The following is a 14,594-nucleotide window of genomic DNA, read 5'->3' as shown; positions in this document are numbered from 1 at the left end:
TCGCATCCCTCTCCCGGGTGACATTCCTAAGAGCTTCGGTGAGGGCCTCGTTTTGAGCAATGAGCCGCTCCATTTCCTCCTTGGACACACGAGGCGGAGGGGAAGGAGTCCTTGCACGGGGTTTTGGCACAATGTCTCTTCAAGTATAAGAAACGTCAATACATATCTCAAAACACGAGCCAATGGGTATTGACCACAATACAGGTCCACTCGGTCGAGTGAGGGAAGTCACTCGGTCGAGTAGCAAGCCCTCAACAATCAGAAGGTTTCCCAAAATCCCCAGGGGTCCACTCGATCGAGTGGTCTCACAGCTCGGTCGAGTGCGATACACTCGGTCGAGTGAATCCTTCACTCGGTCGAGTGCCACAACAATCAGAAGGTTTCCATAATTCTCCCATAATCCACTCGGTCGAGTGGCCATAATACTCGGTCGAGTGAGACCTTCACTCGGTCGAGTGTGGCAACTTACAGGAGCTCTTTTGATTCTGGAATGGCATCCACTCGGTCGAGTGGGAGGGGCACTCGGTCGAGTGCTTTCTAGTCGACCGAGTTCCTCTCTTCACTTGGCCGAGTACACTAAATAAGGGTCATCTACTCATCCTAACTCACACAAGTCCACATATAACCCTATTCACATGTTCCTATACGCAAGCACGGCAGAGAATATAGACATATGCACCACATATGACACACGTATGACGGTACTTAACACGTATACTTACTATTATACATCCCACATATCTTTCTAAAAAGTCTACCATCATTGAGCATATTATCATTAGGACATCACCAAGCATACTAAATTTCACAACATCAAGCAAGAAGTATGCAACAATCATATGCACCAAACACGTCTTATTACCCACGCGTAGTGACCGACTCAAGTTAAGAGGGCAAGTACTCAACCTTGAGACGTCTCCCAAGCTTGTCACAAACCCTCTAAAACTCAAACCGGGTTCATTTTAAATTGACTCACCCTAGTTCATTGGTTAGGCTCCAAAACCGTCGCTCTGATACCACTTTGTAACCACCCCATAGGTCGGGACCCTTCCTCTAGGCAATTCCCAACATATGGAGGTATCACAAGCCTTGGTTTCCCAAGAGTGTAGTGCGAACAACAAGTAAAGAAGTAATTTAGATAACATAAATAGTTAAGTTGTAGAGTTAAGTGATCACAAGTGAGGGATATCAAAATCATCCCATTAATACAACCAAATCGAATGGAGTCTAAATGTCAAAAACTAGATAAGAACAAATGACGACAACGAGGTAGACCGCTCCCAAGCCCGCTACTCAACACATATACCTGTCGACACTGCTCCCCATATGGGCGAAAATCACCATATGGTTCATCGCAGACATTCAAACCCAAGTGTTAGCCAATGATATGAATGTTCAATAATAAACAAGAGATGCAACTAACTTACTAATTTGATGAGGTATGTAACATGACAAACATCCACCAAACTCATCTCCTCCAACCGTGACCGGGAAACGCCCACGACGTCACCAAAACCACTAAGGTACTCGGAACACGTCCGTGGTATCGGGCCCGATTGCGGCTCGAGTCCCCTGCCAGACAACATGTCTCACCACATGAGTCCCTCCATAACCCAAGTACTAATGTGCACATTCCCTTGGATTGGGATGCTCCAAGGGAGACTTGAGCGGAAGACGGTTTCCCCACCGCCTTCCGTCTCCAAAACCACCACCAACACCCTCCAACAATCTCCAATGTCAACAATTCACCAACAACAAGAACAATCAACCAAGCAAGCATGCCATTAAATTCATACAACAATCAATTCATGCTCATAACTTCATTAATTCATTTTCTCTTCTTTTAATTGCTTATTAACATGTTATAGTGCAAGATAATTAATGAAAGATAATTATGAGTCATTCACCATACTCATTCTTCCCAAAATCATTATGAGACCACAATATGTACCAAACCCTAATTATCCAACACATGTTATAATGCAACTATTATGAGATAAATGTAATTAATGATATTAAATGCACAATTAAACACTCATAACACCATAGCTAAGTAGGGAAACCCTACCTTGAGCTTATCTTCACAATTCCACAAGCTAATCCCTAGAAATGCTCCTCAATGAAGCTTCCTACACATATTAGTTATTATAATTAACACTACAATCTATTATAACAACATACTAACTAAACTCCTTGAATTCTTACAACATAATTAAGTAAGGAGTAACTCACTAACTAAATAAAGTTGTTAAGACAAGAAAGAAGAGAAGAAGAAGTGTAGATCCACTTACAATAAAGGAGAAAGGCTAAGGAGGCAAGAACTCTTCTATGGAAACTTAGGGTTTTGAGAGGATTTGAGTGTGGAGAGTTTAGAGAGAAGTTGGTGGAGTTTAGAGAGTGGTGAATAGTGAATGAGGAGGGTTTTGCTGTAGGAAATCTGAAAAGATAGGGTTGTGAAAGCGACATTTCACCAAACATTTTCCGTGTAAAACTCACTCGACCGGCACTCGGTCGAGTGGAAGCCCACTCGATCGAGTGGAGGTACCACTCGGTCGAGTGGATGGTCACTCGGTCGAGTGACCGACTTTCTAGGCTTCCCAGCCAACTGTATTGGATCACTCGGTCGAGTAGAGCTGCACTCGGCCGAGTGGGTTCTCGATTCGGTCTAGTTATACTTAAATAAATACGAGGTATTACAGGATTCCACACAAAACTCATTCAACAACAAACAAGTAAAAACATGTAAATAATCAAACTTTAACATACATGTGAACAAACTATAACATATAAACGCCCAAATTGACATAATGTCGAGTAACCTATCACCGTTACCTTTTAGCTCATCAAAGGACATGATTCCGACTCAATATCACCCCAGAATGCTAAAGCTTCATCCTAGAACAAGTTTAAGGTAAAAAGGGTGAGAAAACTCATCTCACAAAAAGATGGATTTTCTAAAAGATGCAAAAGGCTAGAACTTTCTTACCTAGAAAGATGGAGGACGAGGAGAGGAAGGTGATGGTGCGAAAATGGTGAAGATTGAAGGAGATTTGAAGGAGATATGCTAGATCTAGGTTTTGATGAGGAAGGAGCTTCAATGGTGGTATTTGTTGAATAGTTTTCAGAAATTTGGAGTAAGGAAGAAGGAGATATGAAGGTTGGTGGTGTATATAGAGAAAAGGAAAGGGTAGGAAAGAAAGCCCACTAGTCACACTAGGCCCAAAAGTTTAAATTGAGTCTATTCTCGCTAAAAACACGACCCGAAGCTAACTACACACCGAAGACGGTTATTATTATTATTATAAATATAAATCAACATTTGTGTAAAAAAAAAAGGTTTAAAATATAAATAGAATAATAAAATAGCTAATTAGATTATAAATGTCAAAAAGGAAATTTCGCGGGTGTTACACTAGACCCGTGGGTAGACCCGACTCAGACCCGGACCCGTTGGGTATGGGTCGGATAATTTTGGACCCTGTAGGGTCTAGGTCGGGTACGGGTCCAAGGTATGAGATCCGAGTCCGGACTTACTAAACCCGACCCATACCCGACCCATTGCCATCCCTAACCGGGACGGAGAGAGTGTGAAAGAGTAAAATCCGTACGTGAAAAAGTAATTGCGAGTGATACTTCTATATGGAAGAGTCGGCTTTGTATATGAAAAAGTAATGGCCAGCCGTAAAATAATATTTTACCCCCTTGAGATATTAGAGATTTTTAACTCCAATCATATTCCAACAATATTTACATGGATTTTTGCAATTCAGATCTTCACTTTGGAAGGGAGAAAGACCCATAAATGTCGCACCAATAATAATAATAATAATAATAATAATAATAATAATAATAATAATAAATGAACCAACATAATATGTTTCGGACCGTTCTTCTCCACATTGTTTCCTGGCATCATTTCCACTTCAACTTCACATCTCCGGGCATTCCAAAGATTGAGTTTCCAGAAAATGCAAGCGTATCCAGCACCTGAACTGTCAAACCTGCCCAATGCAGGTGGCAAAATTAGTTAAGCAAAGTTTATCAGTAACGGGAAAAAAATTGTCGTTTCCTTCCCCAATGGGCGAGAGGTGTAAAAGGAATATGGAGAGACAATATGAAGGAAAAGGATACAAGGAATCACGGATAACTACCTCCAATAACTGAATGGGACACCATCACCTAGAGGCTACAGCCACAATTTAACAAAGACTCGCAAAAATGCAAAACAAACTTACACAAGTCATGCTCGGAATTGGTTCTATACATTCTGAGTAATTCTTAGAGTGCCTTATCTACTGCTTCCTGCTGCTCCTGTCTAAACGGGAGAAAAGACAAGACCTTCATCCTACAAGATAGATATCCGAATTATTACACAATTACTCCATAGTAAAAGCTTTTTTTGTTGCAAAGATTTATAATTTGAAAACATTCAGCCTGATCACGAATTGGCAGCTTGTAGAATATAATGAATAGATGGAATGTTGTCCATTTGTTACATGGAGAAGTGTTACTTTCACTTGACTCAAGAAAATAACCCCAATCCTAGGAATATTGTTATAACCCCGTCTTATTTTACAAATGATTTCCCTCCAAATCATTCCTATGGTGGAGAGATTTTCATTTGCCTTGGAGGAGGGAAAATAGATCCCTCCATTTCCCTCCGACCCCACATGTTATCCAAACAAAGAATTTTGTATTCCTCCCTTCCCCTCCCCTTCTTTTCCCTCCAAAACCTACCATCCAAACAAGCCCTTCGGCCTTGTTTTGATTTGACTTGGAGGAGGGAAAATGGATCCCTACAAACACCCCCCCCCCCCCCACCCCCCCACCCACATCCCATTTGCCCTTCCCTTCCCTTACCCCCCTTTCTCTTCCCCCCTCCTCCCTCACCTCCCTTTCCCTCCACTTTTGCTATCCAAACACACCCTAAATCTTTCCTATGTTGGAGGGGAAACAATTTGCCTTGGAGGGAAATGTGGGATCCATTTTCCCTCCCCTCCAAATCCCTCCCCTCCCTTTCCTTCCAAATCCTTCTATCCAAACAAGACCTAAGGTCTCAAAAACAAAGGGAACAATCAAGCACTCTCAAAAACTAACCATTTCAATCTGGAATTTTTGAGGAATTCAATATTTATAAACGTCAATATATGGTACAAGCACAGAGCCAATGATTCGTTGTTCTTTTGGCTTTAACGAAAAAACAAATGGAACCCTCTATGCCTACAGTTTATCAAAAATAGTAAGTGGTTAACCCAGTATATCAAGAACCAGCTCCAATGAACAAGAACTCCCATCCCCGGAAGCCTCACATTTAATTTTATTTTTCTTTAATGGAGACAGTTTATTAAAAATAGTAAAGTCCTAAGCCGGTTCAAAGTTGTAAACGCCGAATATATCTAGAACCAGCTCCAATGAACAAGAACTTCCCTGCCAACCAGCCTCACATTTTATGTTATTTTTCTTTAATGGACACATTTCAAATTCTAAGCATCCAGTTAGGTAAGATAAATAAATATAGCTGAGCATGGCAAAAAAATTAACATATAAAAAGTGGAGTTTACGAGAGAGTATCAGCAGCACAAAATATAGGAACTCTAGCCAATCCTGCACCAAGCCACTGCTTCCTTGGAGACCGTATAAGATGATCAGCATCTGATCCAGTTGCTGTCAAAACAAACTAGATAAAGAAAGTATGTGAGATATAGATATGAAGTCAGTTTCATTATTTTGATTTGCTGTTTTCAAAGCGAAGGCTACCAGAGCTACGCACAGCGCCTCCAGTGCTAAAATATGTTTAACAATGATTTAAAAAAAAACATTACCCCAATGCCTCAAAGACGTCAAGGCTCGTACAAATGGCAGAGTAAGAGGGGGAGGGGGGGTCTGGATCACTTGATGGGTCCATGCAAAGAGAATTACTGTAATGACTGCTACTACACAGTACAAAGAAGCACATCATTTTACCCAACAATTTTGCCTAATTCCAACTTATTTACAAGTTACAACCAAAGGATAGTGGGTCTATGCCTCCACTGACAATGGAAATTATATCAAGGAGCAAAGATGGAAGGAAGAATGATTATGGAAAGTCATAGACAAGTTGAGTTTGTCTAGACGTAGATAATAAGAATTCTGGGCCAGGTATCCTTTTTTCTTTATTTTGGCTAAGAATCCCGTAGGTTGTACGCCAGCCAGTCGTAGCTGGAACGGTGATTGCCACAATGCTTAGCTATTGGCAATCCTTAAAACGCTTTTGGTTGAATGTTCACACTTTATTTGATGCTCCGGTGCCTGGCTGAACAAAGGGCGTTGGGACTTGTTCTTCCCCTTAAATCTAACATAAGTCAGTCTCGTACAATCAAACTTAACAAAGTTTTAGCCGCTCTTAATGCTGCCTCAACGCATCATGCTAAACCACATTGCTGTATCTAAGTAACGCATTATTCAGGACATGCTATCTAGTATCTACAAGGAATACATAGCTTGGAAAAAGAATAAATCCCAATATAAGGATTAGCGGAAAGTAAAGGCATACCAAAGGAAAAAGTGTTGCCATGACCGCCGAGCTCTCCAGAGTGGGGAATGAGAAAATGGCCAATGCACATGGAGTTCCTTAAAAACACAACAAGCCATAAACGATTAACAATCAGAAATTGAAGTCTAAGAAACAAAAAAAAAAAAAGTATTTAACAAATGGGCTTCTGAATAGTCCAATAGCATTTGTGATACTGATGAACCACGCCTCCAAGAATATGTGATATCACCAATTCACCATGTCACCTAGCTCTAACCCAATAAATAGAGGTTTATCATAGAAACTTGTAAGCTTTCAGGATTAGGCATATGAAAGCTTTAAGGAAGAAAATTGCAATTCGCATGGACAACAGTTCAAACAAGTAAAAGAAAAGAACATGTTCATTACACGTTGAAACAGAAGAATTGGTCATCTACTTTTCAACCCTTCTGAGTTTCATTTTCAATAGATGCAAATCATTAATGCTCTTTTCACAATGATACGAAAATACCATACTGACGGCAGACCGTATGCTAGACTGAGTTAACAATAATCCCCACACCCTAACCTCAACATACCCCCCAAAAGGTTTACTACACAATGCTAAAAGGGAAGAGACGGTTCTACTACCTACTAAAGCATAAACATAAGAGCCGAGATTGAACCTATATGAAGGCCAGCATAGTAATTACACTCAGGATGATTGCATGGAAATATTTTCTCCATTTTGCCAAATAATATTTTGGCCTCAAACAGTAGTCTAAGATCTCAAATTTTCTCCTTCAATTATTTGGGAACAAGCTTTTAGGGGAGGGATGCTTGGAGTGAAAAGGTTTGATTTCAAAAGTGAAGAGCTATTTGTCAACCACTTATTGATGATTTTTCCCACCAAATTATCGAACTACTAACCCTCCTCCTTCTTTCTTCTTAAACTCATTTCTTCAAACTTGACTATCCAACAAATAACAAGCCCTCACTCACATCTGCCACCAATCCACCATCTAACTCCAGCTGACACCCTCAGCCAGCCCATTCCAACATCATCAGCCAATCCCCTCAACCATTATTGGTCCTGCCCCATCTCACTTAATTCAAAATTCACTTATCTCCTCCACCACAAACCCTTCCTGCTCCTCCCGCTACACAGCCAAACATCCCTGACATCCGCCTCCTACCCCATCTCAAATACATTCATTTCTCGATTCTCCCCATCTCAAATATCAGTCACAGCCATATCTTCTCTAATCCCCACTCTGCCAACAATGTTTACACAAAACTTATGGAGATGTACTCTTCAGGTCTTAATTACATGAAGTGTTGATAAGGGATGGGAGCATTGGCGGTGGAGATATAAGAGCATTGGAAGCGGAAAAGGAGAAGAAAACGAAGACTGCAGAGTGAGAGAAAACGGTTCTCAGGTTAGAGATTATAAAATTGGTCACCCTTGAGTTTGAACGAGCAAAACATATAAACGCCTTCTCCAGAAAGCTATATCTACCCCCTACTTATATCAAGCTATAGCTCCTTTCAAGAAGGCGGTGAAAGAAGAGTTAAAAATTGACCGCCTTTTCTTATCCGGAAACCTTAAAGAAGCAAGTAACGTTGAGAAGCAGAAAAGCATTAAAGAAGCAAGTAACTTTGAGAAGCAGAAAACCATTAAAGAAGCAAATAACTTTGAGAAGCAGAAAAGCAAAATGTCAGTCAAATAGAGATACGCACAAAGTACGCAAAAATTGACACTATGATTGAAAGTGGACATACCAAAACCAGCAAAAAATGCCCAATTAGTTTCAAAAAAATCCAGCCTCCTGTCAAGAGTCACCTCAGAAAGATTCCATTTATATCTGCAGTGTAACATTTCTTGACGGTGAAAACCAAATGTTAATCCTAGAGCCATGGAAAATTGGAAATGTAGAAGAGGTGTGAAAACATACTCAAAACTGTAATATCCATACATCCAACAAAGAAGCAAGAATTTAATAGCTCGCCCAATGTAGGGTATGAAACCCGCAGCACAAGCCTGAAATGTTTTCAGAACAGTAAATGCAAAATTAAGTCAGCTGGAAAACTTGTCGTTTTAAGAAGAGGCCAGCATCTGCTTAGATAGAGATAACTTCTTCTAAGCCAAAAAAAATAAAAAATACATAAAAGCAGCAGAAAAACAATGAGAAGTGAGATGTCAACAAGTCACGGTAATAATCTCACCTCCAGGAGAAAAAAGCTCAGAAGGAGTAGTGAGTAACTTTGCTCCCCTATTCCAATCATGACCCTGGAGGTAAATATCAATAAAAAAGGATTTTGCAGTAAGAAAACACTGATACCACTAACTAACATCAAAGTAGCTTTGTTATCAGCACTGAGACTATTAAAATAAAGGAAAATTTCCACTTTTGAAAACTTAAGAGTTTAGGTTAATTCCACTTTGTTACCTTTGGGTTGACTAATGTCACTTTGGTGACCTGATAATTGAGCTATCTCCCACTTTGGTATCCTGAGGTTTCAAAATTTTTCGCTTTGGTGACCTAAGTTATACTCCCTCCCAGTCACTATATTGTTCTTATTTGATATGTGCACAATACTTAAGGAAAAGTATTAAAATAAGAGTAAAAGAGTTGTGTGGGTTGATGATAGGAGAGAGGGATGAATTATTAGTAGTTAAATAAAGAATTGTGGGGGCAAAACATAAAGGAAAGTAATAAAAAAAATAGGAGTAAAAGAGTTGTGTGGGGTTTGGTGATAGGAGAGAGGAATGAATAAAATAAGAGTAAAAGTTTCTAAAAATAGAAATGGAAACATTAGTCGAATAATCCGTTTCAGGAAAGAGGGAACATTATAGTGACTGGGAGGGAGTATAGTTAAATTTCATCTTATATAAGTTGTGACCATTTCCAGCATAATTTTGCAAGAACAAAAAATGTGATATCACACTTTAGGTCACCAAAGTCGAAAATATCTCAAATCTCATGTCACCAAAGGGGAACAAGTGAAACCTTAAGAAACTTATAAAGAAAATAATTCAAGAGTAGTCCAACCATTCGGTTGAATTCACCACATTTTCCTTTTTGGTCAATTATAAACAATTCCCTATGTTTCCTATTATAATAGAAATTTATAAAGAAAAGACAAAAACACCTTTACAATAGCAAGTGGGTTCGCTATATTCACGCATCCACCTGCCTTACCATATGGCCAATTGCCATTTTTATCCTTCCTACTTTCCACCGCCTTAATTATTGTTTCATACACAAATTTAGTGAATCTAACTGAATGGGTCACTCTTAAGTCCTATGGTAGATACTCTCTACCCTTTATTGAGTGTAATAGTCTATTTCCCAAGGTTTAGGTGCACTTCATGGAGTAGACCAGATATTTATTGGCATTGACCACATACACTTTTAGTATATAAAAATTACAAAGTACCGAAAAGAGACAAGCCACAACTGTTAATCAGCCATGGCCAAACAACAAACAGTGGTGGAAGTGAACATATAGCTTTGACAGGATTACCGATTCTCATTACAACATGGCCACAAACCACGATGTTCCCAAACATAAGCAAGAGAACACTGTATTGGACTCATAGTTTTGACTTTTGAGTATTGGTACCAGTCACAGTTGCCGTGTCAACTAACTTGACAAGACTATTTTACCACAAGAGCAGCAAGCCCAGGAAAATTTTCCCAATCAAAGTCAATGTTAAATCAGGACGAGTGTATTTCACTACCAAGTAGATTTGTATGAACTCTCAGCTACCCTTATCAAGTTTTTATCATTTTACGGAGGTCTTTCTCAGCCCTACAACAGCTTCATTTCGCCGTAATTCAATCGATTAGCTTAATCTTTTTACATAAATTTTCTCCCTCCACTCAATCCTTTTCGATGTCATTTATAGAATTCCAAGTAATCTATTACCTTCAGTCACCTTCATGAAAATTTTTTTGTCTTCCTTGGCGCTTACAATCCATTCATTTTGTCATCCTTGAATCCTCCAACCAATAAGTCACAATTTCCATTGTTTAGATGGGAATTTGGGTAGGAGGGAAGGGAAATGGAAGGATCCAATTCCCGTCTTACAAGGCAAATTAAAATCCTTCAACATACGAAAGAATTTGAAGAAAACTTACTCCATTCTCCCTCCCCTCCGCCTCCCCTCCTAATATTGTATCTAAACAAAGGGATATTCTAAGTCTAACATACATAAACGACCATAGATGAGGCTTCCACATCTTATCGCTGACAGGCGCGACGTAGAATGCAACCTACACAACATTTGCCCCATTCAAATTATGAAAAAACATTGTTTCACGACCCTTGAATCCCTTCCCTTGTCATAGGATAGTTAGAACCTCCAATCAATCTATAGGAATTTCATAACAATACGACCAAAAAAAAAACAAAAAACAAAAAAATTACCAAATAGTCTGATACTTCGTGCAAAAAAAAATTCTCTAATATCAAATTCAATTTTTCATTCTAAGATACACAAATTGCATAACTTAATTAGAATTTACAGTCATCGTAGCGTTTAACTCCTAACTTCTAGGTCAACAAATTCTAACCTAACTTAGAAAAAAAAAACAAAGGTTTTTGAGGAGTCATGTTTTGACTTTTGACAGGTCGAACAAATTATCCCTGACTTAATATTGTGAATGTAAGAACTTTCTAACTGAATATATATAGTCGAACCAATTCAATAGATCATATATTTTTGTTTAAAAAAAGCTTATAAATAAAACACAAAATTTTACCCTCCAAAGCCACCAGGCTTATCTGAAGCAGAAGTTGGTGCATCCTTTCCACCTGTGCCTTTTGGTGCTGAAGCCTTATACTTCCCCATAGCAACGAACCCATGTCGAGCTATATCATTGTACCTACAATACACATATAAGGTTAAGCAGCCTTATAACTATAACGTAAAAAGAAACTGTTGTTTTTCTGACAGTATTGGAACCAGTAAATCGCTTCTACAGTTTTTGGGCTTTTATCTTTCACAAAAAAAGTTTACATCTATTCCTGTCCAGGACTTCAGTCATCCCTAGACTAAACTGTAATAATAGATAGGAAATGTAACATACAAGTCCTCTACATGATATAAAAAAAAATATTGATCCTGTAAGTGACTAACTATATATACAGATGGTATGGAGTTATGGACTCACCGACCCACCCAACAACATTTAGCAAATGGGGGAGAGTGAGAGGACGAGGGCGAGAGAGGCGGTGGATAAGGAGTCATTACATCTAAATATCGCCCAAAGCACATCAGTAGATTTCTATAATTCCAAACCATGGAAAGCGAACAAAAAATTAAAGAATACAGGAACAGTTCATCATCTTTACCTCAACTTAATAGGACAGAAATATGCACATTAAATTAAGTGACTTTGTTTCACAATATCAACTAATAGTATATATTTCAAAATGTCCCCGCCATAAATCTAGAGTACACAGTACACTAATCAGATGGCTAAAATGATCAAATTAAAACTCACCATATAGTACTGAGAACAAAGCTGAATACGTAGACCGGAAAGAACCAGCATAACTGAAACAATGGGGTGGAAATATCAAACTCAGTAGCTTCAAATAAGCAAAATTGTGTAGCAGACAAAAGTCACATAAACAAAATAAAATAAGAATAGCTTATTAATTTAGAGTAGAAGATGTGTCCATGTATAATAAGTGGGAAAAAAAATGCCCACTCGGTTGTAGTCTCCCCTTACCATTTCTCTTAACCTTAGAATCTACTAACAATATTTTTCTAGGTTAGGAATGGCAAAGAGTTAATGCTGTGTTTCTATGGTTTATTTTACCCAGTTTTCTTGTTGCGTTTTTCTTCACTATTAAGAAACCACATCTTGTTCCTACCTACATGGCTACATCTACATGTCAAGTCCCAAAAAAGGCACAACATTCCTAGTTCTTGAGAATTCAACTGCTTCTATTACCTGCCAATTTCTAGGCAAAAAAATACTATATATTCAAGCAAAATGTCATGTTCTTGGTTCTGTGGTATAGCTTCTTGTGAAACTAAAGCTTAAGACAATGTATACATTAATCAAATAGATTCATTACTCATGTCAACAAAGCAACTAATAGTTTAGCATATTGCAAAAAAATTTCATCAGAATGATCTTATAAGATACAACCACTCACATAGATGAGATTTTCAAGAAAGCTACGCTCAGTTGAGTAGAGTTGACGAATTGCTCCACATTGCCATACTTGTTGAACTATCATATGTGGACACTCATCTGGCAATATTGATTGCAACATCGGAATGAGAAACGATTTCATTATAGATACACTGCAATAGAGATTGAAATATTCTTCACTATAAGTAAATGACACAGAAGACAATCCCTCTGTCCCAAAACTTGGATTTTAATTTGGGTTTTTTGTCAAAAGCTACCTTATATTTAGGTGTATTTGTAAAAATACTACCTTATGTTATTTTTTTTGTTTTCAACTACCTTTGTTTTCTTTATTTTTGGTCAATAACTACCTACCCTAAGAATCTAGACATATTTGGTCTATTTTCCGGCTTTAACATATCTCACATGACTCTTTTATGTTTTAATCTTACTAAGGCCCGATTTTGGGAAGTCATAAAGTACTTACGCTAAACTTTAGTAGATGTTTGTAGTTATTATTGAAATGTGAAATTCATTAATTTTGCTTATCTAAAGTTAAATTTTGGTTTGGACGCAGTTGATCATTGTTGTTTGATGTTAAGAAAGTCATGTGAGATAGGTTAATGTCACTAAATCGACCAAAACTCGCCATATTTTCAGCGTAGGTAGTTTTTGACCAAAAAATGAGAAAACAAAGGTAGTCTAAAACAAGAAAAATAATATAAGGTAGTTTTTTTACAAATACCCCTAAATATAAGGTAGTTTTTGACAAAAAAAACCCTTTTAATTTTAATAAATAAAAAAAGAAAACAAGGCAACACCACAATGAAAGATCAAATGATGTAAAATGGCTAAGCTGAACTTATAGATTTGAAAGCCTTTTGAAATAAGCATAAAAACAGAAGTATGGACCGAACAAGCACTTTCTCGCCACACGGCTCGCTGCTCCTAATACTTTTTTATTACTTTGGCAAAAGTAAAGGGTAAAATCCCAGAGACGGGCAATAATTGAGCAATAGTTGACGGAAACAGACGATGCCTGAGCAGAATATAACCCTACTAAAAACATAACACAGTCCAATCATTGGCGATCACTGCAACAATAATTATCCCAAATTTCTAGACTTTATAATTGGTAATTGGTAGCAGTAGAAAGCCAGAAAAGAAAAAAAGGGGTTTGTTACCTGCCGAGAAAAATGAATCCGTTGAAGAGGAAGCATTGAGCAGTCCGAATGAAGAGGTCCCTGGACCTGTAAAATCCATTGAACAGTAGTATTGAGTATATGAATGAACACAAATTCTCATTTAAGACGGGACTATCCGTATTAAGCATGAACGATTGAAAGAAAATTAGGTAATGAAAAATGAATAGAACCTGTAACACAAAATGAGGGGCTTGTGGAGAGAGCATGCTTCCTTGAAACCATACAACCATAACGAAGATCCTTTTATCAATTTTTCGACTATTCTTCTCAACAATATTCCTCCTCCATTATTACTTGCCATTTTACACACATCAACACGCCAACACCAATCTGCAATCTCTCTCTTCTTTCTGATAAATACTATTTCCACCTTTCTAATACTCGTATTAGATCGTACCAACAAAAAAAGGTTATTTAACGTGAATATTATGAACTATTAGAGTCCTTCTTAAAATACTATTCCTCCATTCAACTCCACTCTACCACTTTTTTTTTCACGTTTGTCAACGCGTGTTTTACGCGCTAAATATCATTAGCTACGTATTTGCAAAAATTATAAAAGTTAGATATTTTTAATTTACTCGTAAAGACGAATCAAACAAGATCCCACATGAATATATTTCCACTTACGTATCGAGAGAAAATCGAAATTGAATACACAATTGTGAATAGTGTACAAAAATGAAATAGGTAGAGTGGAGTTGAATGGAGGAAGTACATACTTTGAATTAACTAGGAATA

The 14,594-nt window shown here is 38.0% G+C and overlaps 1 protein-coding gene and 1 long non-coding RNA gene across 5 annotated transcripts; both read right to left on the bottom strand.

The window, feature by feature from the left end:
• Positions 1-1,068: 1,068 nt before the first annotated feature.
• Positions 1,069-3,386, bottom strand: LOC141623823 (uncharacterized). Its single transcript, XR_012533664.1, has 4 exons — positions 2,987-3,386; positions 2,833-2,895; positions 2,069-2,129; positions 1,069-1,315 (listed from the first exon to the last, which is right to left on the bottom strand). It is a non-coding gene; the product is annotated as an uncharacterized LOC141623823 (long non-coding RNA).
• A 254-nt stretch (positions 3,387-3,640) lies between these two features.
• On the bottom strand, positions 3,641-14,375 carry LOC141623822 (protein EI24 homolog). 4 transcript variants are annotated; one of them, XM_074439976.1, is made up of 12 exons: positions 14,024-14,375; positions 13,833-13,898; positions 12,671-12,768; positions 12,007-12,059; positions 11,263-11,385; positions 8,720-8,783; positions 8,449-8,534; positions 8,276-8,358; positions 6,536-6,612; positions 5,562-5,677; positions 4,236-4,345; positions 3,641-4,001 (listed from the first exon to the last, which is right to left on the bottom strand). In XM_074439976.1, exons 1-11 carry the CDS (start codon positions 14,073-14,075, stop codon positions 4,279-4,281), a joined length of 885 nt encoding a protein of 294 aa, XP_074296077.1. In that variant the 5' UTR covers positions 14,076-14,375; the 3' UTR covers positions 3,641-4,001; positions 4,236-4,278. The 4 variants fall into 4 exon arrangements, with proteins under 4 accessions (XP_074296077.1, XP_074296075.1, XP_074296076.1 ...); XM_074439974.1 differs by having other exon boundaries at positions 3,641-3,992; positions 12,671-12,821; positions 14,024-14,373; XM_074439975.1 differs by having other exon boundaries at positions 13,837-13,898; positions 14,024-14,373.
• Positions 14,376-14,594: the final 219 nt, after the last annotated feature.

Source organism: Silene latifolia, chromosome X (genome assembly GCF_048544455.1).
Source record: "Silene latifolia isolate original U9 population chromosome X, ASM4854445v1, whole genome shotgun sequence".
In the NCBI taxonomy this organism is placed as follows: Eukaryota; Viridiplantae; Streptophyta; class Magnoliopsida; order Caryophyllales; family Caryophyllaceae; genus Silene; species Silene latifolia.
This window is presented reverse-complemented; position numbering and strand designations above follow the sequence as displayed.